The sequence below is a fragment of the Engystomops pustulosus genome, chromosome 7 (genome assembly GCF_040894005.1).
Source record: "Engystomops pustulosus chromosome 7, aEngPut4.maternal, whole genome shotgun sequence".
Lineage (NCBI taxonomy): Eukaryota > Metazoa > Chordata > Amphibia > Anura > Leptodactylidae > Engystomops > Engystomops pustulosus.
In genome coordinates this window covers 145062430-145088350 of record NC_092417.1, presented here as the reverse complement: position 1 = coordinate 145088350, position 25921 = coordinate 145062430, and the positions used below count along the sequence as shown (strand labels likewise).

Sequence of the window (25921 nt, the reverse complement as noted above, 5' to 3'; positions counted from 1 at the left end):
CAAGGTGCTTATTAACCAAAATGTATTAACCATGTTGGTGGTAAAAAAAAAAAATACTTCTGACACATGTTTATTTGGGTTTTAAATTTTAAGATTCTGGGTACAGCTGGGTCTCAAACTGGGTTGTTACAGTTACAGAGATCCCAAATAAGCATGCATGGGCTTGTATTTTTTTTGAGACAAGCTGTTTAATTTACTGTTTATTGACAGTAATGACAGGTTATATGGGAGTTTTGATATTTTCTTCTGTATTTCTTTATTCGGGCACCAATTATAAATAAATCTTTTACCGCATTTGGGATAGATCAGAGGCGGACTGAAAATTTAAGGTCGCCCTGGAAAAAAACTGTAAAAGCGGCCCCATTCGGTGGGTGGGGTCAAAACAAGTAGGCTTGACCATGTAATGTGGTTGGAGGTACTAAACTCCACACAAACTGTTGATAGATGATCTAAATCACCATGTACAGCGCAGAGAAAGAGACTCATACTGCCTCCCTTATACAGGAATAACGCTTCTTTTTTAAGAACTCAACTTAATACTGCCTTATATATACACAAAATAAACTACTACAATACCTTCTCCGATAAAGAAGAATGTAACTACTATAATACTGCCCCCTATGTACAAGAATATAACTAATATAATACTGCCCTCTATGTACAAGAATATAACTACTATAATACTGCCTCCTATGTACAAGAATATAACTACTATAATACTGTCCCCTATGTACAAGAATATAACTACTATAATACCGCCCCCTATGTACACGAATATAACTACTATAATACTGTCCCCTATGTACAAGAATATAACTACTATAATACCGCCCCCTATGTACACGAATATAACTACTATAATACTTCCCCTATGTACAAGGATATAACTACTATAATGGTGCCCCAAAACTACTATAATACTGCCCCATAAGTACAAGAATGTAAATACTATAATACTGCCCCCTATGTACAAGAATATAACTACTATAATACGGCTCCCTATGTACAATAATATAACTACTATAATACTGCCCCCTATGTACAAGAATATAACTACTATAATACTACCCCCTATGTACAGGAATATAACTACTATAATACTGCCCCTATGTACAAGAATATAACTACTATAATACTGCCCCCTATGTACAGGAATATAACTACTATAATACTGCCCCTATGTACAAGAATATAACTACTATAATACTTCCCCCTACGTACAAAGTCTGTAAATAGTATGTGCACAGCTGGCACGAACAGAACTGTCACTGCCAGCTGGACTGCTTCAAGTAGCGAAGCTGCGGGGTAGCGTCGTAAAGGGGAGTACATGGTATATTATTTTTAGACTGGCATCACCAATCCCAGACTGGCCCCGCGCCAGCCCCAGATGCAAGGTGAAATTACGATTTTGATGGTGTGTCCCTAATAACATGTCTACTTTATTCTTTGGGTTGGTGTGATCACAGGGATACCAAATTTGTATAGGTTTTATAATGTTTTTGTCACAGGTGACCCCGCGATCCATGTCTCGGATCGCGGGTGCACCCGTGCTCCGCTGCCTGCTACTGCCTCTGCCCGGTCCCCCCCCAGGTCAGTACTTACCTGTCCCGGCTCCTGATGGCTCCATCGCGGTGCCGTCCAGGCTGCAGATCTGTCTCCAGTGTAGTCTACTCTCTAAGAATTTTAAGGGCCAGCGTATTGGCGCTGGCATTGCCGGGTCTGCTATATAGCCTGGTGACTCCCAGCATCCTCTGCCGAATCTTCATGTCCTGTTACTGAAGAGAAAGCCCTCAGTGTTCCCGAGCGTTTCCAAACGCCTCTGTGTATTCTGTGATTCCTGTGTTCCGTGGTGTTCCCGTGTTCCGTGGTGTTCCCGTGTTCCGTGGTGTTCCCGTGTTCCTGTGGCGGTCCTGGTGTCCTGTGGCGGTCCTGGTGTCCTGTGGCGGTCCTGGTGTCCTGTGGCGGTCCGGTAATCCAGCAGCCTTCTGAGGTTGTGACAGTTTTCATACATTTACAAAAATGAAAACCTGTACAAAATTTATTTTTATTTTGCCATCTTCTGGCGCTTTTTTTTCCATACTTCAGTGTACGGAGCTGTGGTTGGTGTAATTTTTTGCGACTTTTGATGACGTTTTCAATGCTTCTATTTTTCGGACTGTACGTCCTTTTGATCACTTTTTATTGAATTTTATATATTTTTCAAAATGGCAATTTTCGGATGCAGCAATACCTAACGTGTGTCACGGTTACACCCGCGATCCTCGGTATGGATTGAGGGTGTACCCATGCCTGCTGCCGCGGTCCCTGCTCCCCCAACTCTCACTTACCTCTCCTGGCTCTGACCTGCACTCTTGCTCCCAGCGTGTAGGCCGCATGCTGTTTCCATGCAGTCGCTTGCTCCTGCCACTAGAGGGGGCGTGCGCAGACTTCTCCCAGCCTTAAAGGGCCAGCGTCCTCCTTATTGGCTCTGGCATTCCTGGCTCGGCTATATAGCCTGGCGACTCCCAGCATCCCCTGCCGGATCTTCATGTCCTGTTACTGAAGAGAAAGCCCTCTGTGTTCCCGAGCGTTTCCAGACGCCTCTGTGGATTCTGTGATTCCCGTGTTCCGTGGTGTTTCCGTGTTCCTGGTTTCCTGTGTTCCCTTGTTACGTGGTATCCTATTGTGATCCTGTTATCCTGTGGCGGTCCTGCATTCCTGTGGCGGTCCTGCATTCCTGTGGCGGTCCTGCAATCCTGTGGCGGTCCTGCAATCCTGTAGCGGTCCTGCAATCCTGTGGCGGTCCAGTATCCTAGTGTCCTTCAGAGGTCCTGCCAGCCGTCCTTCAGAGGTCCTGCCAGCCGTCCTTCAGAGGTCCTGCCAGCCGTCCTTCAGAGGTCCTGCCAGCCGTCCTTTAGAGGTCCTGCCTTCCCGTGGTCCTGCCTGCCTTCCCGTGGTCCTGCCTGCCTGCCTTCCCGTGGTCCTGCCTGCCTGCCTTCCCGTGGTCCTGCCTGCCTTCCCGTGGTCCTCGTGTCCCTACCTTGGCTGCCACCGCGGGCCTAGTCGCACCCGCGGAGTGACCTGGTTACTCCCGCCGCAGCAAGACCATCCCGCTTTGCGGCGGGCTCTGGCGAAGACCAGGAGTTCACTTAGACTCCGCTCCCGGGTGTGGCTAAGGTTGTTATCTACCACGGTGGTCCAGGGAGTCCACTTAAGGGACTAATCCCCATAGACTGTGACAACGTGTTTATGATTTTTACTGTTTATTTATATTTATATCAGTTACAGGGAAAAAGGGGTGATTTGAATTTTTAGGCCTTTTTTTATTTTTACTATTTTTCAGACCCTCTAGGGTACTTTGATACTACCATAAGTATATTCTGTCGTATGGCAATATATGGGGATTTTCCACCTCATTCATTACACCTCATTTTCCACCTCATTCTTCGGGAGATCCGAGGCAATCGATGGCATGGCAACCGATCACAGATCTCCGATGATGTCACAAGGAGCGACGATCTTCACCATGCTTCGCCATCTTTTTGAAGCAGGACGGGTTAACAACCTCGATTGGTGCGAACACAAATGGCGGGTGTTACCAGTAAGTGTTTGCTGCAATATACAGCAAAGACTTTTCTCTAGATCTCTGCTTTTAGTCTATAGAAAGCTTCATTGTTTACTTCCAGCGCATAGCAACCTGTCTATGGTCAGGAGTGATTTACCAGAAGTTGCTGAAAAGGGATAAACAAGTTGGAACAACCCCTTTAAGAAATATGTAGAGATGGAATTTTTAACCTTGTTAAGATTGTCTGGCAGCTTGAGCCCGGCCCATTCCAATGTGTTATATGTAACACGACATTTCCAATTGGAAAAAATCCCCCATTATCTATTACAGTGGTTACAGTTTACCTACCCCACACCGCCATAAAGATGGCAAAGAACACTGTGGCTTCGTTGTCAAATAAATGTGTGATCTGCACATGAAAGAAAAAAAAATATTATTAAATTTTTGAGTGTAGAGGATTTTTATGAAACTTTTGTTGACATGGTGGAATGTCAGGACTTGGGAGCTCTGACTGGAGGTTTATTCGAAGAGCTGATTTACAATATATATATGTATATGAATCCATGGATAAGGAATGGAGAGCACAGCTGACGGGGTGTAATGGGTTACAGTGCTGATCAACAAACTTCTGATTCTCAGCATCTGAGCACACATTGATCAAAAAAATCTGACATTGATTATATATACAAATAAAGGGCATTTCTTAATTTTGGCGCAGGGTGGAGCTAGAACCGTGCTATATCTTTCACTAGGATGTAAGTTGAGGCTCAAGGGATTAATGAATTGGCACACGGACTAAAATGTTTAGAACTCCCTAGACTTGCTTTTAGCTGCTCTTTGCACCACAAATTGCGCCAAAAACAAGTCAGAAAAATAGAAGCGCAAAAAAACTGTTTGGTTCACAAGCAGCGGCAAAATTTTGTGCCCCATATTGAACTAGTCCAGATTGTCGGTAAACAATATTGTGGCGCCGATACTTCATAAATTAAGGCGCAAGAGGCACAGAAAGAAAGTTTAAAAAAAGGAAAAAAAAACTCTTCCAGTTCTCCCTTTGAAAGGCCATAATAAATGACCCCCATCATATTTATTCAATGCAGAAGGGAATACTACTTTGGAGTCTTGGGGTCATGGGAACCCTCTTATCATATGGATATGTCCTAAGTGCAAATAACGGAACTGCTCAACAATACCAAACCCTATGCAGCACACACCAAGCCTCTCTACGTCTGCTGATCCATCTGTACCTACCTTTGCATATGTACATGTGTCGGACAATGGCCAGTATGGACACTTCTGATCACAGAGAGGGCACATCAGTGTTGTATTTGCTGCACAAATCTCTTGGCTTAGGGAAATAGCATAACAGAGCAAGTCAAAATTAATATAACATAAAAACAACATCTAAAAAAAATTTTGAGAAAGAATGTGTGTGCAATTTAACAATAAACCCATTGAAGAAAATCTTTTGCAAGGAGCAAGGAGAACCAAGAGATCATACATATTAAATCCTATGATCTGGATATAAAATGTATCTTTTAAAACACATTTTGATTATCTGGTTCAAAAATAAAAGATTCTAAATTAAAAAAGGTTGTCCTACAAATGATATGTATCCTTTATTTGGATGATAAGGAATACATTTGTTATCTTCGACTCTCCAACTGCTCTTACCCACATATTGCAGTTTTCCTCACTAATGTGCAGAGAGCGTCAGATTATTGAAGACTGTGGCATGATCTTAAATAATCTGGCGCACCGTGTACACGCCAATCACTCTTAAACTGAGTGCACCATTTTTTTGGTGCACTCTGTTTAATAGGCATGCGCCACAATTATGTTGGATTTTTCATATAAATGTGGTGCCGGGTGCGAATTGTCACCGTGTCACCGAAATGCCCCTGTACGTGCAGAGTTTTGAGTTGCGGTGACACAAAACTGGCGCAAACACTTCATAAATATATGCATTTATGTGCAAACTATGCCTGAAAACTGGCGCAGCTAGCTTTATAAATATGTGTCATTATCCTTATATTAGTATACAAGTACACAGGGGCGTAACTACAGTGGTAGCAGCCATAGCAGCTGCTATGGGGCACACAGTGTTAGGGGGCCTTGGCAACTGGAGTATGAGGGTTCTATTAGGTGTATATCTTGTATGTGTGTGTATATGCGGTTTGTATATGGTATTGTATGTTTGTGTGTATATAGTAGTAAATGTATGTGTGTATATGCTGTATGTATGAAAGTATATATGTTGTGTGTATAGTGTATGTATGTTTATGCTGTATGTGTGTATATATAAGTATATTAAAGGGGTGTTCCCACTTCAGCAAATTAATGTTATCTTTTGCATTATAAAAAAGTTATACTATTTTCTAAATATACTTTCTGTATCAATTCCTCATATATTTCTAGATTTCTTCTATTGCTTCTATAGAAAGCCTCTATGTTTACTTCTAGGTGAATGGTCACACAGGTGCACGGCTCTTTATATCATAGAGAATAAGTAGATCTGTGTGTTATAACGAGCCGTGCACCTGTGTGATCATGGTCAGATTTCTGTCCACTGAAAGTAAACATTTCTATAGAAGCTTTGTATAGAATGACAGGAAGCAGAGATCTAGAAAACCAAAAGGAATTGATACAGAAAGTGTACTGGAAAATTGTATAACTTTATATAATACAAACAATAACATTAATTTGCCAAAATAGGAACACCCCTTTAATGTCTTACAGTTATAGTGTATAATATGTATATTTTTTTAAGGAGCCCAGCTATGGGGCCCAGCCACTCCGGGTTATGCCCCTGCAAGTACATAAAAGAAATATCTTGTAATAAAACATAGATCTTTATATTCTTACCTGATTTTGCTGCAATTGAAATGCACAAACCCATAAAAGAATGCGACTAGTCCTGCTAAAGCAGCTGGACACAGCATAAGGGTGTACCACCCAAGCCATGTGAAATACATAGCCACCTTCTCTCCAAAATATGCCCTACAAAAGAACAGGTAATAGAGTTACCAACCATGGTACAAGAACCCAACATGAAATATAGCACCACCAAGCACAGTTGTATATGTTACGTCTTCTGATATAGAGAGATTATGCTAACACTTATTACTGTATATACTCCAGTATAAGCAGATCTGAGTATAAGCTGAGGCCCCTAATTTTAACACAAAGAAGCTGGGAAAACCTATTTACTCCAGTATAAGCCTAGGTTGGAAAATTCATTGGTCACAGCCTCCAGGTAGTATATAGCCAGCCCGCCCATGCCCCCAGTATACAGCCAGCCCCTGCCCCCCAGTATATAGCCAGCCCCCTGGCCCCCAGTATATAGCCTTCCTGCCTATTTCCCACAGTATACAGCCAGACCATATCCCCCAGTATATAGCCATCCAGCCCATGCCCCTCATTATACAGCCAGCCCCTGACCCCCAGTATACAGCCAGCCCCTGACCCCCAATATACAGCCAGCCCCAGACCCTCAGTATACAGCCAGCCCCCTGCCCCCAGTATATAGCCTGCCAGCCCATGCCCCCCATTATACAGCAAGCCCCTCCCCCCCAGTATACAGCCAGCCCCTAACCCCCAGTATACAGCCAACCCCTGACCCCCAGTATACAGCCAGCCCCTGACCCCCAATATACAGCCAGCCCCAGCCCCTCAGTATACAGCTAGCCCCCTGCCCCCAGTATATAGCCACCCAGTCCATGCCCCCCATTATACAGCCAGCCCCTCCCCCCCAGTATACAGCCAGCCCCTATCCCCCAGTATACAGCCAACCCCTGACCCCCAGTATACAGCCAGCCCCCTGCCCCCAGTATACAGCCAGCCCCCTGGCCCCCAGTATATAGCCTTCCTGCCTATATCCCACAGTATACAGCCAGACCATACCCCCCAGTATATAGCCATCCAGCCCATGCCCCTCATTATACAGCCAGCCCCTGACCCCCAGTATACAGCCAGCCCATGACCCCCAATATACAGCCAGCCCCGGCCCCTCAGTATACAGCCAGCCCCCTGCCCCCCAGTATATAGCCTGCCAGCCCATATCCCTCAGTATATAGCCACCCAGCCCATGCCCCCCATTATACAGCCAGCCCCTCCCCCAAGTATACAGCCAGCCCCTAACCCCCAGTATACAGCCAACCCCTGACCCCCAGTATACAGCCAACCCCTGACCCCCAGTATACAGCTAGCCCCTGAACCCAAGTATTCATCCAGTTCCTGACCTCCAGTATTTAGCCTGCCAGCCTCTGCCCTCAGTATATAGCCCCTGCCCCCTTTAAACAGCCTGCCAGCCCCTGCCCCCCAAGTATATAGCCAGCCCATCCCCCAAGAATATAGTTGGCCAGCCCCTGCCCCTGCCCAGAGTGTGCCACCTTTCCGACACACCCACAGATCCTTTTCTTGCTTCGGGTGCTCCGGCTCTGTCTTCGGGTTCCTCCGACTCAACTTCGGGTCCCCGCGCACACCGGCACATATGATGACGTTGGCCGCTTGCCATGTCATTATTTGTGTGCCGCTGGGATCGGAGGGGACCTGAAGAGGAGTCGGGGGACCCGGAGAAACCCAAAGAGGACCCGGAGGAGCCGAAGCACCCAAAGCAAGAAGAGAACCTGTGGGGGCGTGCAGAAAAATTCAGCTTATATTCAAATATGTATGGTACTTTTCATACAAGACCTCATATGTACAGCTATATATGACCTTGTAGAAGCAGTAAAGAGAATGCATTTTTATTTTAGAAATTATGAACAAAATGATGGGATTTACTACGACTGGCGTTTTAAACACCAGCCTTTATTGCCACTTCCATCGTCCCACAGTACAGCATGTTGGATTTACGGAGAGGCTTGGTCCTCTTAGTAAGGACTCATGCAGACCAAAGTGGTTAGCCCATAGTACCAGTATTAACTATTACAGTTCTGTCATTGCTGTTTGGCCACCATATGCCCGCTTCCATGGGCTGAGCCCTCAATCTGAAAGAAAAGTTTGCTACTTTCCTCTGATTTCTGCTAGGTATGATTGGTTTAGACCATGTCAAACCTGGTCTAAAATGCAGAAGAAGTCTTTGACTTTTTGTGGCTTTAGAGACTTTAGTAAATTCAGCATTCACACCCCCGCTTCCATACGTTCGGCTTCACACTCCATCACACCCAAAGTGGCTTTTGGGACTCAAGCAACTCACAATCAGCTGATTTTATCAAGCCTTTTATGTCTGAAAACTGGAGTACAAGGCCTAATAAATCCCCCCATTATTTGTAATCTGTGTTTACTTTACACCATTATGGGGTTGGCCATGCTTTAGAGATTACAGCAATCATTTGGACCGTAGGAATCATGAGCCAAGATTTTAATCATCTTCTATAAAGAATTTTCTATGTCTGTTCTGTGCCCTTTGGTGAGGCCAGTTTACTTATTGGGAATAGAGGATCCCATGTAGTGTATGCAAAGGTTTTTCCTTCCATTACAATCATGTCTGTGAGTTCTGAACAGCAAGAGTCACTCTGAGTTCAATTTATGACAAAACTGGATTCATACAGTAGTTTATATTTTGAATCCCTTCAATAACAAAGTATTCTTCATTTATATAGTATAGTAGTATCGTATTCCCCAACGCTTTACAAATGATGGGAACACAGAGAAGTAATGTCCTATACCAGTGGTGGCTAACCTATGGCACAGGTGCCAGAGGTGGCACTCAGAGCCCTTTCTGTGGGCACTCAGGCCATCACCAGAGATGACTCCAGGTATCTTCCTGCAGTCCCAGACAGCCCAGGACTTGCTGTGCACAGAGCTATTTTAAGTGACAGCTCTACCTGGGACTACTGGAGGAGTGGGAAGGTGTGGACAGATCTGGATTATCATTGTAGCTCCTGCTCTGGCCCCAGGCAATTCTTCCTGCTTAGGGGACCCTGGTGGGAATTTACAATGATCATCCAAATTTCTTCTATTTTCTGCTTTATTGGTGTCCTCAGGGTGCTGCTATGAATGAAAGCTGTAATAGAGCAAGTAGCTAAATCACAAATTAAATTTCTGTGTTGGCACTTTGCGATAAATAAGTGGGACTTGACTGTAGTTTTGGCACTCGGTCTCTAAAAGGTTTGCCATCACTGTCCTATACCAATGTTTATAAAAGAGTTCAATAAATTCATTTGTGATCAATATTTCCTCTGGGACTTTTTGGTGGAAAAGTGCAGTGAATCTAGTAAACTTATTATTTAATTCATTTAGTTAATTCAATGAATATATTATTAAATCAGTTTGTAGAGTTAGAAGAAAAGTTTGTGACTTTTTAAAGATCTCCAGTGTTGCCTCCAAGTGGTAAAATGTTATTTGTCTCTGATCATTGCATTTTGTCTGAGCAAATGCGAGAAGGTTAAAGGAAATCTACCATCAAAATCCATCATGATAAACCAGGGACAATTACTCATAGATCCAGGCATTGTGACTGGGTAATCTTCTTATGGCTCCTAGGGATGTTATCAGAACCCCTCTGTGCTGTAGCTTCACAGGCTGTTACCTCACCCCCCCCCCACCCTGCTCTCCCAGCACTTCCCCCTCCTGCTTTCTTCTCTAAGTGTGAGAGGGAGCGTTATCGTAAGTCATTCCTCCCCGCTGCCATCAGGCTGTTCAACAAACAAGGCCCAAACAGAAGTAACCTGCGCCCCCCACCTAACCAGTCCCTGCAAGTCCCATCCACAGACTAAACATCAAACTGCCGATCAATGCTTGTCTCTTTTTTGTCTTTTTATCCCCCTTTTCTTTTTGTTCATTTATCCCTAATATTATTGTTGTCATAGTTTGTACTTCACTCTCTGTACCCTCTCTGCTGCTGTAACGCTGTAAATTTCCCCACTGTGGGACTAATAAAGGATTATCTTATCTTATCTTAATCTTACAGCAGTAGTGAATTTTAGCACACTTGGAGGGGGAGTGCTCTTGCACAGTGTAACAACCTGTGAAGCTACAGCACGTAAGGGCTTTGTGACACCCTCAGAACCCTTCTGGCTAATTAGCATAATTTAAAAAGCAATGACCTCACTTATGTAACACAACAAACCCCTTTATCACCTTATTTGCCGCACTGGCTGCTTATAGATGACATATTTCCAACTTTTCCACTTTTCCATCAGCTTTTTGCCAGTTTTGTCCTCTAGCTGTAAAAGGAGAGGAATAAATGGTTCACTTTAAAGGACATTGGTGGTTTTCCAGTTTAAAAAAAACTAATTTACATAAACCCCAAAATGCTAATATATCGATGTCTCATTTAGGGTGTTGTGATTCAAATGGCGGTGATGGGTCCAGTATTAGCGTTCTGAATCACAACACCCTAAATGGGACATCAATGCACGACTGGAAACTGTTTTCTCAATACTGGGGAAGGAAACAGCATCACGAACGCGGCAGCAGTAAAAAGGTCCATTGCAAAATGACATTAGGAGTTGTGCCCTACATGCAAAACTCCCTCAGGTTTGCACCACAATTTTATTGTGCTTCCAAAGGGTAATACACTATAGGAGCGCCCTTTGTCTCCCCTATTTTTTCCGTATTCAAAATCCTGATATAGTGAAAGAACAGAAGTAGTTCTCATAGTTCAAGATGGCCTGGCCTGTGATGTGGCACATATCCAGCTCTGGAGGACCTTACCTGTATTACCTCTTCTCTTGGCTGGATATATCCAGATATGTATGTCACAAGGATAACTAGCTTTTTAAGCCAATAAAGTTTTGTAATATTTATAAATTCAGAATGAAATTACTAGCCCAGTCCTCTTCATTATTAACGTTCTGTAGAGTCAGCTTCACTAAATGTCAAACCTAGTAGAATAAGTGGCTAAGATGGTTATTACTTGAATTATCAGAGTCTCATGTAAACACACCATTAAAATAAAAGTTATAAAGAGGAGTTAAAGAAGAACTACCACCAGGATGAAGGAATGTAAACCAAGCACAATGGCATACTGGTGTTTGCCCCCTCTAGCAGGATCTGCTCTTCATTTAGCTTTTTATGCCCTGGTTTTTACAAAAAAGGCTTTTGAAGGCATGGAAATGAGCCTGAGGGGTTCCAGGTTCCATAGGTGTTAATGAAACCTGGAGCCCCTCAGGCTCGTTTGCATAATTTTTAAAGTTTGCATATTTTTTAAAGCTTTAAAACAAGGACATAAGAATCTAAAAAAAGGCAGATCCAGGCAGAGGGGGCACACACCAGTATGTCTGTGTGCTTGGTTTACAATCCCTGATCCTGGTAGTAGATGTCCTTTAAAGGAAATATACCATGGGAAAGCTACTTTTTGAAGTAGTTCTCCATTTATATTGTCTATAGCTGCAGCCGTTTTTGGCTTAAACTTGGATGCAGCTGCTGCCAAAATAAAATTTAATACCGTAATATGCTAATTTGAGGCTACTGGATGCGTGGAGTAGCCTGAGACAGCTCCGGTGGCGTGTCCATGCCCCCAGTAGCTGCGTCATTCCCGCCTCGCCTCCCCCCACCTATCCTCTCTTCTTTTAAAACTAATTGCACATCCTGATTCTGGCACTCCACCAGCCAAAAACCCTGAGCTACTGCTCAAGCGCAGAGCTCAGGGTAGAGAGGCCCGTCTCCCACACAGGAGAAGAAGGTACTGCAATTAGTTTGAAAAGAAGGGCGGAGAGGCAAGGGGAAGGTGGTGGGTATGAAGCGGCCGGGTGGGGGAGGGGGGTGATGAACCTTTGAAGACCCTTCAAGGCTTGTATGCCAGTATGGTTTGTATGCCACACAAAATTGCGATCATTTCTCCCCTTGCACCATCTCTGTGCGCCGAAGATGGGTGAGTAGGAGGGGTAAAGTGGCTACCGGGCGTGGAGTAGCCGCCTCGTGTAACCTCAGATGCAGCTACTCCACGCCCCAGTAGCCGCATAAGTAAATTTGAATATAGGGATAATAAAAGTTATCAAAAAAGTGTGGGGACGTGAGGATTAGCCCTTAAAACGGCTATCCTCACGTCCCATTGATCCACCTACCACCCAATCTACCTTTATAGGTAGATTTGTGGTGGTAGGTTTCCTTTAACTGTAAATGACCAAAAGCACATGATTATTATCGTAATGGCTACTGTAGACTTCTATCTTTGACCAAAAGCCCACACTTATAGTTTTATATATTTGTGTAATTGAATAATACATAAAATGCAAATACAATAACTTTAATAAGAAAATACTCACAGAGTGCAATGGGAAAGTGGTTTCAAAAACTCCAGATTGTAATAGATCAGCCAAGGTCTCTGCAATTGAAAAGACTTTCCGATCAGAGGATACAGGTAAGAAAGAACATTCACATTAGAAAACAAAATACCATAAATTTAGGAAATAGTTTAAAATTGTCATTGTTTCCCATTGAAACCAATCACTGTTTTTCTTTCATATTGTTCTCTTGAATCTTGAAAGCTGACTGTGTGGTATGTGATTGAGATCACAAAGTACTACCACGATGGCCTTCATACCAGATTTTGGGCCGGGATGTGTACTGGCCAGTCAAGTTCTCCCACACCAAACTGACCCAATCATGCATTGCCACAGAAAAGGTCCTCAGCCAAACTGTTCCCATCAAGTTGGAAGCATGGAATTGTCCAAAATGGAGTGCTGAAGCTTTAAGATTTTCCTTCATTTGAACTACGGGATCTAGGCCGATCATGAACATACAACCCCTCTCTCTCACTAAACATTTGGTTAGGATTGACCCTTTACATTTTCAAAATAGGTGGATATCTTGGGAGTGAAGTACAAGGAAGCATGTATGTATATATGCTGTATATCTGTGTGTATTTGTTGTCTATACTGGATGCGTGTCTATATATGTTGTATATTTTTGCTTATGTTCTTTATACTGGATGCGTGTCTATATATGCTCTATGTCTGCGTATGTGTTGTATATACTGGATGCAAGTGTATATCTGTGCGTATGTGCTTTGTGTATATATTGGATATGTATGTATATATGCTGTATATACTAGATGCGTGTGTATGTTGTATATATTGGATGTGTGTGTGTATGCTGTATATATGGGATTCGTGCATATATATGCTGTACATACTGGATGCATGTGTGTATATATGCTGTACATACAGGATGCATGTGTGTATATTCTGTATATCTGTGTGTATGTTGTAAATTTGATGTATATATACTGTAGGTGTGTATAAATCTGTAGACACGTGTATGAGTGTAAAAATGATTGTGATTGTGTAAAAACATGCATGTGTTTTTAAGGAAATGGTCTGCTATGGAGCCCATTACGCTCCTGATCAGAAAATTGAATTACATCAGCGACGGCATCCTTGTTGCGGATGTAATTGAAATATGATTGTCTCTTACTGTGTCTGAGCTCAACTGGCAGGGTCATGCCGCTACATGAGTTCACTGTTAAGGGGCCCACTGAGGCTCTATCGCTCAGGTGCCCACTGAAACCTGGAGCCGGCCCTGACTGTACTGGTGTCAGGCTTAGTGGTTGTGGATCCTCTGGACCACTGCGGACGATGACTACCTGGGACCGGAGTCTAAGTGCCACCCGGTTTTCACCAGAGCCCGCCGCAAAGCGGGTGAGACTTGTTGCGGTGTGGTACCACCAGGTCGTTCCACAGGCGTGACTTGTCCGCAGTGGCACCCAAGGTTGAGGTACAGAAAAGGCAGGCAATCTCGTTGTCGGGGACACGCAGGAGGTCAGGACAGGCAACACATGATCGGAGTAAGAATCGTAACGACAGGTCAGGGCAGTCGGCAAAGGAGCGAAGTCAGAAATGGAACCAGGGACACAACGGAAACAGCGCAAGGCATCAAAACAGCTTTCTCCAAGGCTCAAGGCACAAAGATCCAGCAGGGTGTTATAAGAGAGGCAGGCTTAAATAGCCTTATGGGAAAATGGCCAGCGGCAATTAATGGTGCATTGGCCCTTTAAATTTTCTGAGGCTGGTGAGCGCCCCAGGACACGGAGACGCATGCGCACCGAGCGAGGCCGGGACAGATATGTGGCCTTGCGCCTGCAGGGAGCGAGGGACATTCAGCTAAATGGGATTCCACTTACCTCCTGATCCAATGCGGATTTTTTGCAGTATGAAATCAGTAATGCGAATCCTATAAATAATATTAAAAAAAATCTTTAATGTTAATACTTTAATCTTAATACTTCAGAGGGTTTCCGGTTTTATTTAAAACTAGCATACAAAGCTTCATTCTTAACGTTTTAGGAGATTCCACATTTTGCACTCACATCGGGCCAGAATCGCTGACTTCTCCTTTATTATGCATGTGGCCACCAAGTCACTTAGGGGCCATTCATTCAGATATGGGCAGCAAGACGAGGGGTGACGCAGTGGTTACGTGCACAATGAATTTGACATCAGCACTTGCTTTCCACTAAGATCACAAAGCACAAAGGATCAGGACTCACCCCAGGAGTTGCTTGGGGAGGAAGGGGGCTAAGTATGGCTAATATTTTCTATTTTGTAATAAACCTTTTCCCCTAAGAATCAGAAAACCTCTTTAGAAAGATGCTGTCCAAAGTCTTTTCCTGGATGGAAAAGACCTAGTATAGTAAATTTTGTGGTTACCTGCTTGCTTCAGAAACATTTTCAAGCTCCAGATCTTTGAGGCCTTTTTCTGGATTATTGAGAAGTCTGATGTATTTCTTGAAAATAATAAGGGGTGCTTTTACCCCATAAAAAGTCATTTTCCCATCTTTAGATTTCTATAGAAAGATAAAAGACATAAATAATAATAATTCCTTTAATTACATTGCGTTTACAGATTACGCAGCGCTCCGCAGAGCTAAATCAGTCTGTCAAGATTTCAAAATCTTATTCCGAAGATATATCCGTCAGCAAGTTGTTGTATGAAGGATGTATGAAGAGGGCTCACGGGCTGAACTGCCATCTTGGTTGAGATCGCTGCTCCCCATGACGTCGTTGTGGAGCGGTGATCGGTTGTCATGACAGCCACGGGTCTTTGCCGGTGGCACAATGTAATGAATCCTTTGTAAAAACGCCATATGCTGCAATTCAGTAGTATTCCAGTATATGGTAGGAACGATCAGACCATCTAGGCTTAAAGGACACCTGTCATCAGGTTTCTGTCACCTCTACCTGTTGGAGCAGCTCACATGGATCCCATCCCATCCTTTATCTAGTTATTTCATACATTAATCATTGTAAAATAATCTATTCTTTATTATGTAAATGAGGCTGGTCACATGGTCAGAGGCAGTGATGTCACCCCTGTTCCCCCTCCCCTCTCCTCCCCCTGCTCATGTCTGTGTGTAATGTATAGTAAAGCATTGCTAGTGTGTGTGCTGCATCTGCTGACATGCTGCATCCTCAAATACACATGTGAGAGACACAGACATCAGCTACACAAGTGCCTGACATGTTCTGCTATAATAGGAGCCTGGAGCTGTTGTATCTCTCCTATACACACACAGGCTGTAGGGGGCGTGGCCACCAGCACCAGGAAGCACATCATTATACAGCCTCACACCATTATACAGGCTGTCAGTCAAGCACTGGGGGTGTGGATGTACCTCCCACTCATGAATAAGCTGGACAGCTTGAATATGCTAATGACTCATTGGACATTTCACAGGTCATTTGCATACAGCTTTAGGACCTCATTGCTTAGGTTTACAGGCATGTAGAGGGACAATGAAGGGATAGAGGCAATGCTCTCTAATGGCAGTTTATGAAAATATATTTAGTTTAGGGGGGTTATTTTGCCTGACGGGTTCTCTTTAACATACCCTATAAGATCTAAAAAAAAAATAGTACAAAAAAGGAAATTTTTTAAAATAAATTAGAAATTCAAATCTCCCCCCTTTCCCTTGAACGGATATAAAACATAATAAACAGTAAAAATCACAAACATGTATTGTCGCATCCCCCAAGATGCCCAATCTATCAAAATATAAAAAACGGTTATTGCCGGCATTTAACCCTGTAACGGAAAATAGCGCCCAAATGTCTGAAACACAACTTTTACATAACACAAACATTTTTTTATAAAAATGGATCAAAAATTTGCATAGTCCACAAAATGGTAGCAATGAAAACGTCATCTTGCAAAAAATGACACCTCACGCAGCTCCTTAACCGAAGTATGAAAAAGTTATCAGGGTCAGAAGATTGAGAAACATTTTTTGTTTTCGTACACATAGTAAAATCTATATGAATTTGGTATCACCATGATCATACCAGACCAAAAAATAAAGAAGATGTATACTTTGGAGAGGACAGTAAAAGTCGTTAAAACTGAGCCCACAAGAAAGCGCAGTGTATGCGTTTTTTTGCTAATTTCACTACAATTGGAATTTTTTTCCAGCTTCCCAGTACACAGCATTGGATAATAAATAACGTCATTGTGAAGTAAAATTTTTTACTTATTACTCAGAAAATAAACCCTCACACAGAGCTGTACACGAAAAAAAGAAAAAGGCACACCTTTTTGAAGGTGGGGAGCAAAAACTGAACAGAAAAACAATGCAATGCAAAGTTGAAAGGTAAAGTTTATTATAATCCCTGAATAATCACTTTAAAAGGGACTACCACATCCACCAAGCATTATAATCTGCTGGAAGTAAATTGTAGAGAAATTCATAGTGATTACCAGTAGATCTTTATTATTTATGTCCATTATACTATTTCCAAGATATTCCCAGCGTAAACTATATGCTAATGATGTAGTTTGCACACCTGGATTATATCATCAGCAACCAGAAGATTAGATCACTTCCACCTTCTCCCAGTGTCACTCCATGGTTCTCACAAGACAAATCTCCTATTTATCTGAGGTAGAGGGTAGTTGCCCAGGCAGGAAAAGCCATACCCCGAGTGCTCAGGACACAACTACGGTGCACCAACTACATCATTAGCATATGGATTAAAATTAATTTCTGAGAAATGCCATAATGCACAGAAATAACAAATGTTTTAATCACAGTGCATTTCTGTAACACATGGGGGCAGATTTATTTACTTACCCGGTCCATTCACGATCCAGCGGCGGCCAGGATTCACTAAGGCAGTTCCTCCGATGTCCACCAGGTGTCGCTGCTGCGCTGAAGACCATCGGAACGCACTGGAGTTCACAGTCCTATCGTGGGTGAAGGTAAGCGCGTATCGAGCGACACTTTTTTTTTTAAAATGCGCTGGTTTTTCCGAATCCGTCGGGTTTTTTCACGGCCACGCCCCCCTGATTTCCGTTCAGTGCATGCCGGCACTGATGCGCCACAATCCGATAACTTGCGCCAAAATCCCAGGGCAATACAGGGAAAATCGGCGCAAAACGGAAAAATTTGGTTAACCCGTCGCAAAAACGCGAATCGGGTCCTTAGTAAATGACCCTCATAATGTCAATAGACTAATTATTTTTGTAGGTGGTAAACTCCCATTAAGTGTTGGTCCCAAACATACTCTTTTTTTTTTTTAATAATAAAAAAAGCACATTGGTGTTTAAACCTATTTACTAAGGGTCCGCGGATCACATTTCTGTCAGACTGTTCATGGTTTTCGGGATTTGCGCCGCTGGGGGGGAAGGGTGCAGGATGTCGGACGGTCTGACCGATTCGGACTGAGCAAGGGATTTATGATTCAAATTGTGTCGCGACCGATGCACTTACATACATCGGGAAGAAGATGGTGAACTCCGTCGGACCTGAGCGGGGAAGCGACACATGCAGGATATCCGGCGCACGATCTTAGTGAATCGCAGCTGAGTGCATTGTCGTTAGACAATGCACTTTCGGGAACTCCGAGGGACCATGTAAGTAAATGTGCCCCATTGTGTTGCCTTTGTTCTGAAAAGACATTGCTTCCGCAGTTGTGCAGCTCCATGTTGACATATCAGGATGATAAGAATTTGCTAACCTTTATCTTGAAGCCCTTCTTATCCAGTGCAGACATGTACTTCTGCCTCTTGTCCTCCGCCTTGCGCTCGGCCTCGCTGCTCAGAGAGTTTCTGCTTTTGGACACCAGCACAATGTCCCATTGCACCTCCTAGCAAGAATCAGAACCTGATTAACCTCTCCATCTACCTCCTACTACATACATACCGGATCGGAAGTGTGCCCTGGCCATGAATACACAGGGAATACAATTTTTTATAGTACAGCTCAAATCAAGAAAAACCTTCTAGGAAGGAGTTAACGACTGTCAGCTGACACAGCAAACATTGGTATGTGCTTTGTAGATATAGATCAAGCCTGTCACACTAGTAGTTGACAAATTATTTCCGTGCCCCAAAGGATGGCTTGGATTGCCTGTGTGTCTTCTGTATGTGGAGGATTCCTTCACTTTTGACAGCAAGATATTATAAGTAAGAATGCAATATCTAGACTTATTGACTATGGAAGCCATGTTCCAGCAGACATCATCCATTATACGTAAACCCATTACTTGAATTTATTCTATGACTCTTTCATAATATTGTACATTGTGAGCCTTAGCGCAGATGTGAACATAAATTTAAAGTGGTATTCCCATTACAGCAAATTAATGTTATTATTGTTTGTATTATAAAAAAAATATACAATATTCCAATTTACTTTCTGTATCAATTTCTCATGGTTTTCTAGATCTCTGCTTGTTGTCATTCTATAAAAAAGCTTCTACATTCACTACCAGTTGTCAGAAATCTGACCATGGTCACACAGGTGCACGGCTCGTTATATCACACAGCTCTGATTACTCTCTATGATATAACAAGTTGTGCACCTGTGTGACCATGGTCAGAATTATGTCCACTGGTAGCAAACATAGAAACTGTCCATAGCATGACAGCAAGCAGAGATCTAGAAAACTGTAAGGAATCGATACAGAAAGTATATTGGAAAATTGTATAACTTTTGATAACACAAACAATAACATGAATTTGTTATAAACAATGGGAACATCCTTTAAAAAAAAAATCTACCATCAAAATCCATTATGATAAACCAGGGACATGAGCCTGAGTAGCTCATTAGTGTGTTTTTCAGAGCCCTTTACAGTGTGTTACTTTTTCTCCCCCTGCTACCTCAGCATTTTACCCCTCCCTTTGCCCAATGTAATCTCACTACCAAACAGGAAATTCCAAGTCTGCAGCATGGAGGGCTCTGGTAACAACCATAGGAGTCACTCAAGATCAATAGCATAATGTTAAAGTTGATTATAGATGGAAGGTTTAAAAGAAGATTACCCCAATCACAGTGCTGGATCAACAAGTAAGTGTCCCTGGTTTAGCACGATGGACTTTGATGGCAGATTTCCTTTATAAAAACGTATTCCAATCGTTATCTGAGTCCCATTCACGCAAAAAATGCTGAGCTGCAATTTTAAGCACAGCCACTATGTCATGAATGGCAGTGTGTGTGGCAGGAAGACAAGGTACCATAGCACATACCCTTTAAGGCATAATACAAAGTAAATTTTTAATTAGAAAATCAAGAAACTTCTAAAAAAGTGGAGTCAAAATGAAAATTCACATTACAGTTTCTGCAGTTATCAGCGGATCCGAAATCAAGTTATCCCGCCAAGGCGTGGTCGCAGGTTCCTGGAATAAAAGGTTTAGTTTAGTTTGGGCATACATTTAACATCATGGTGTATCTGTGAAAAGCGTTTAAATATGGTGAAATACTTTGAAGGGTTCTAGTAATTTAGTTTAATAGGTATTCCAAAATTATTTTATTGAAAAAAATTATTTATTGTTAATTATTTTAATGAAACTATATTATTGAACTTATACTAAGGGCTTTTTCACACTGGCATTGTTTTTCACATAATAATAATCTAATAATAATGTAATAATAATTATCTCTATTTATATAGTGCCAATATATTACATATGCTTTACAAATAGTATAAATATGTGACAGCCAGCATGGGTTTACTAAGAATAGAAGTTGTCAAACTAACCTGATCTGCTTCTATAAGGAGGTGAGCAGGTGCCGGGATGGAGGAGCTGCCGTGGATATTGTGTTCTTGGACTTTGCAGAGGCATTTGAAACTGTCCCACATAGACGCCTGATGGGTAAAATAAGGTCTATTGGTTTGGCAGAAATCATTTGCAATTGGATTGAGAACTTGGTGAAGGATTGTATCCAGAGAGTTGGGGTCAATGATTCCTACTGAGAATGGTCACCAGTTATGAGTGGTGTAACCCAGGGTTCTCTGCTTGGCCCACTACTATTTAATATATTTATTAATGATATAGAGGTAGGAATTAATAGCACTGTGTCTATTTTTGCAGATAACACTAAGCTGTATAGTGTAACACAGTCTATGGAGGATGTTCACAGGCTGCAGGGTGACTTAGACAAACTAAATGTTTGGTCATCCACTTGGCAAATGAGGTTTAATGTGGATAAATGTAAGGTTATGCATCTGGGGGCCAATAATCCAAAGGCAAAATATGTCCTTGGGGGAGTAAATCTGGGAGAGTCCCTTGTTGAAAAGGTCCTGGGGGTACTAGTAGATCATAAATTGAATAACAGCATACAATGTCAATCAGCTGCCTCTAAAGCCAGTAGGATCTTGCCATGTATCAAAAGTGGTCTGGACTCTTGTGATAAAGATGTAATATTACCACTGTACAAGGCATTGGTTTGGCCTCACCTGGAATATGCTGTCCAGTTCTGGGCACCGGTCCATAAAAAGGATGCCCTGGAGCTGGAGAGGGTTCAACGTAGAGCCACAAAAATGATAAGGGGTATGGAGGGTCTTAGTTATGAGGAAAGATTAAAACAACTAGATTTATTTAGTCTGGAAAAGAGACGACTACGAGGGGACATGATTAATTTCTATAAATATATTAATGGTCCATACAAAAAATATGGTGGCAAGTTGTTTCACATTAAATCAAATCAAAAGATGAGGGGGCACTGTCTCTGTCTGGAGAAAACAAGGTTTAATCACCAGAGGCGACATGGCTTTTTTACTATGAGAACTGTCAATCTGTGGAATAGCCTGCCTCAGGCACTGGTCACAGCAGGGACAGCAGAGAGCTTCAAGAAGTCCTAGGGTTTCCCTTAAATCCCTTACTGATCCAATCCCTTCCCTTCCTTGGTTGAACTTGATGGACAAGTGTCTTTTTTCAACCGTATAAACTATGAAACATATCATAGGAGAGCTTTGCATTGCATTTGGAACCATTGCATGGAAACTAACCATACTGGTTTCTTCTGGTTGCCAGACATCACTAAATTCTAGAACAGCCCATAATAATAGGAGTCTTTTTCTTACCATGTCTTTAAAAAATTGATGTATCAGGTTTTCTTTCTTTTTTTTTTCTCCACTTTTGTTAATGATTATTATGATCATTTTACAAAATTTTTTTCAACATCCTCATATCAGTATGGAGCCAAGTTCTTTGCTGTAGACATTTCTAACTTACTTACCTTTATGATTTGGCTCAGGTGAGTAGGTGATATTTAACATACTGCTTGAATTACATTTAACTTGTTTGAGAAAGCCTAGTAGTCAGAATGGATTGGCCCAAATGTGTATTGCCAGTTTTTTTTGTTTGTTTTGTTTTCTTCCCATCTAATGACATATCCATCCCACGTCTGGGATCTATACCCATTATGAGATTTCACTGAAAAAACATTTTATCTCATAAACCGATATCTCCTTGAATTACCCTAAATTCACTGTAAGAGGAGGCATTTATTTGCAGAAATTAAAACATAGCTTTTATTTCACTTAGATAAAAATTAGTAGGCAGGACTGTAATTGGGGACATATAACATACATGTATTTGCTTTGTTAATTTTAAACTTTAGTAGGTGCTAGGCGTATTTAAATGCTACTGCATCGTACTCAGAGTGCTGCATTATTGTCTGCGGCATCCTATGCAACAAAGCTGTAGCGGTTTTAGAGAGTTCAGAATAAAGTCCACTTATCTACGTGATCGGTTTATACAACGTGGATTCCCACCAGGCATTTTACATGAATCATTTCAACAGGCTTGTACAGTGGATCGAGCTTCCTTACTCACACCGAAAGCAAAAAGATGAAAATGCGGAACAACTGACACTCATCATAGCCACATATCATAGTATATAAGGCTGGGAAAAGACGCAAGTCCATTAAGTCCAATCTTTAAGAATTAAATAAATGTTTTATCCCCATAACCCGTGATATTTTTGCTCTCCAGAAAGGCATCGAGGCCTCTCTTGGACACGTACATAGAGTCCGCCATAACAACCTCCTGCGGCAGAGAGTTCCACAGTCTCACTGCTCTTACAGTAAAGAACCTTTGTCTATGTTGATGGTAGAATCACCTCTCCTATAGGCGCAGAGGATGCCTCCTTGTCCTGGTCACAGGCCGAGGTATAAAAAGATCTTTGGAGAGATCCTTGTACAGGCGGTCCCCTACTTAAGAACACTCGACTTACATACGACCCCTAGTTACAAACGGACCTCTGGATATTGGTAATTTAGTCCTAGGCTACAATGACCAGCTGTAACAGTTATCAAATGTGTCTGTAATGAAGCTTTAGTGTTAATCCTGATTCTTATGACAACCCAACATTTTTAAAATCCAATCGTCACAGAGACCAAAAAAGTTCTGGCTCGGATTACAATGATAAAATATATAGTTCCGACTTACATACAGACTCAACTTAAGAACAAACCTACAGACCCTATCTTGTATGTAACCCGGGGACTGCCTGTACTGTCCGTTCAGGTATTTGTACATATGATGGTAACAACAAAGAGATTAGAGGAATCATCAGTAAGTTTTGGGACATTTTGTTGCACGACAAGGAGATCAAAGGGTACGTTCCGCTGTGGACACTAGTAGGTGCTAGGCGTATTTAAATGCTACTGCATCCTACTCAGAGTGCTGCATTATTGTCTGCAGCATCCTATGCAGCAAAGCTTAAGATAGTGGACTCCACTGTGTTGGTCTGACTAAGACGTCTCCACCCCACAGTGATAGGCAGTGACCCTAGTTCATATAAAGTACTAAAAGATCAGCTGTTTGTGCACCTCTAGGAGAGTAGGTACAGTAATAATCACTCACTGGCCAGCTGTAACTGTGTATATAGCTGCTAACAGATTGTTCAGGGCTAATTATAGTTATTACAGCTTCTGTGATAGCCCTGCAATATTTAGACTTGTCTACCCCTGCTGAACGCCTAGTGAGAACCCATCTTAGCCTTCTCCTAGTTAAACTAGCTGATTCTAAGAATTAGCTGATGTGATCTGGCTAACTCTATACTAGCTCCTGCCACCAGTACACACTTAACCCTACGACCCAACGCATTTTATTGCGGCTAAAATTTATCAGGGGTCTTTTAAAGAAAGGAACATTTCATGCATAGGTCAGTGTGGTGTGCACGCCCGGCATAGCATTAGCCGTGGCGCGCGCCGTAACAGACCTGCTTTTATCCCAAATCTTGTGCTCGTCCCTCCAGACTAGCCTACCTCTGGAGCCAATCAGCGAGCGATACGTCATTCATGATGCTCTGCTCGGGAACAGACCTTCGTGTCCAATCGTAGATGCATGGGAGGGGCCAGCAATTGATCCGATCCTCCTCCAAAATGTAGACCTCGGATGTATTTGAAATAACTTTAGGAACAGCACTGCTTCTAGTGCTCTTATTGCAGTAATTCCAGCAGTTATAGATTAATTTTTGCCTATTATTTGGCTTAGATGATGTATCCGCCATGTCTGCTGTAATATGTGATGTATCCGCCATGTCTGCTGTAATATGTGATGTATCCGCCATGTCTGCTGTAATATGTGATGTATCCGCCATGTCTGCTGTAATATGTGATGTATCCGCCATGTCTGCTGTAATATGTGATGTATCCGCCATGTCTGCTGTAATATGTGATGTATCCGCCATGTCTGCTGTAATATGTGATGTATCCGCCATGTCTGCTGTAATATGTGATGTATCAGCCATGTCTGCTGTAATATGTGATGTATCCGCCATGTCTGCTGTAATATGTGATGTATCAGCCGTGCCTGCTGTAATATGTGATGTATCAGCCATGTCTGCTGTAATATGTGATGTATCCGCCATGTCTGCTGTAATATGTGATGTATCAGCCGTGCCTGCTGTAATATGTGATGTATCAGCCATGTCTGCTGTAATATGTGATGTATCAGCCATGGCTGCTGTAATATGTGATGTATCAGCCATGGCTGCTGTAATATGTGATGTATCAGCCGTGTCTGCTGTAATATGTGATGTATCAGCCATGTCTGCTGTAATATGTGATGTATCAGCCATGTCTGCTGTAATATGTGATGTATCAGCCATGTCTGCTGTAATATGTGATGTATCCGCCATGTCTGCTGTAATATGTGATGTATCAGCCATGTCTGCTGTAATATGTGATGTATCAGCCGTGTCTGCTGTAATATCTGATGTATCAGCCGTGGCTGCTGTAATATGTGATGTATCAGCCATGTCTGCTGTAATATGTGATGTATCAGCCGTGGCTGCTGTAATATGTGATGTATCAGCCGTGGCTGCTGTAATATGTGATGTATCAGCCGTGTCTGCTGTAATATGTGATGTATCAGCCGTGTCTGCTGTAATATGTGATGTATCAGCCGTGTCTGCTGTAATATGTGATGTATCAGCCGTGTCTGCTGTAATATGTGATGTATCAGCCATGTCTGCTGTAATATGTGATGTATCAGCCATGTCTGCTGTAATATGTGATGTATCAGCCATGTCTGCTGTAATATGTGATGTATCAGCCGTGTCTGCTGTAATATGTGATGTATCAGCCATGTCTGCTGTAATATGTGATGTATCAGCCATGTCTGCTGTAATATGTGATGTATCCGCCATGTCTGCTGTAATATGTGATGTATCAGCCATGTCTGCTGTAATATGTGATGTATCAGCCGTGTCTGCTGTAATATGTGATGTATCAGCCGTGTCTGCTGTAATATGTGATGTATCAGCCGTGTCTGCTGTAATATGTGATGTATCAGCCGTGTCTGCTGTAATATGTGATGTATCAGCCATGTCTGCTGTAATATGTGATGTATCAGCCGTGTCTGCTGTAATATGTGATGTATCAGCCGTGTCTGCTGTAATATGTGATGTATCAGCCATGTCTGCTGTAATATGTGATGTATCAGCCATGTCTGCTGTAATATGTGATGTATCAGCCATGTCTGCTGTAATATGTGATGTATCAGCCATGTCTGCTGTAATATGTGATGTATCAGCCGTGTCTGCTGTAATATGTGATGTATCAGCCATGTCTGCTGTAATATGTGATGTATCAGCCATGTCTGCTGTAATATGTGATGTATCAGCCATGTCTGCTGTAATATGTGATGTATCAGCCGTGTCTGCTGTAATATCTGATGTATCAGCCATGTCTGCTGTAATATGTG

General features: G+C 42.4%; 1 protein-coding gene across 3 annotated transcripts in view; it reads right to left on the bottom strand.

Annotated features, from left to right (window-relative positions):
• The window catches only part of ANO9 (anoctamin 9), an 80838-nt gene that overhangs the window by 32476 nt on the left and 22441 nt on the right, over positions 1 to 25921 (bottom strand). For 2 of the 3 annotated variants that reach the window (XM_072118116.1, XM_072118117.1), the window contains exons 2-11: positions 20464 to 20571; positions 20039 to 20101; positions 18439 to 18567; positions 15136 to 15272; positions 14610 to 14659; positions 12754 to 12812; positions 10625 to 10710; positions 6407 to 6541; positions 4793 to 4889; positions 3893 to 3953 (exon numbers count right to left, since the gene is read on the bottom strand). In XM_072118116.1, the coding sequence (XP_071974217.1) occupies positions 3893 to 3953; positions 4793 to 4889; positions 6407 to 6541; positions 10625 to 10710; positions 12754 to 12812; positions 14610 to 14659; positions 15136 to 15272; positions 18439 to 18567; positions 20039 to 20101; positions 20464 to 20571 (925 nt within the window). The remainder of the gene's footprint in view (positions 1 to 3892; positions 3954 to 4792; positions 4890 to 6406; positions 6542 to 10624; positions 10711 to 12753; positions 12813 to 14609; positions 14660 to 15135; positions 15273 to 18438; positions 18568 to 20038; positions 20102 to 20463; positions 20572 to 25921) is intronic. The other variant, XM_072118119.1, reaches the window with a different exon arrangement.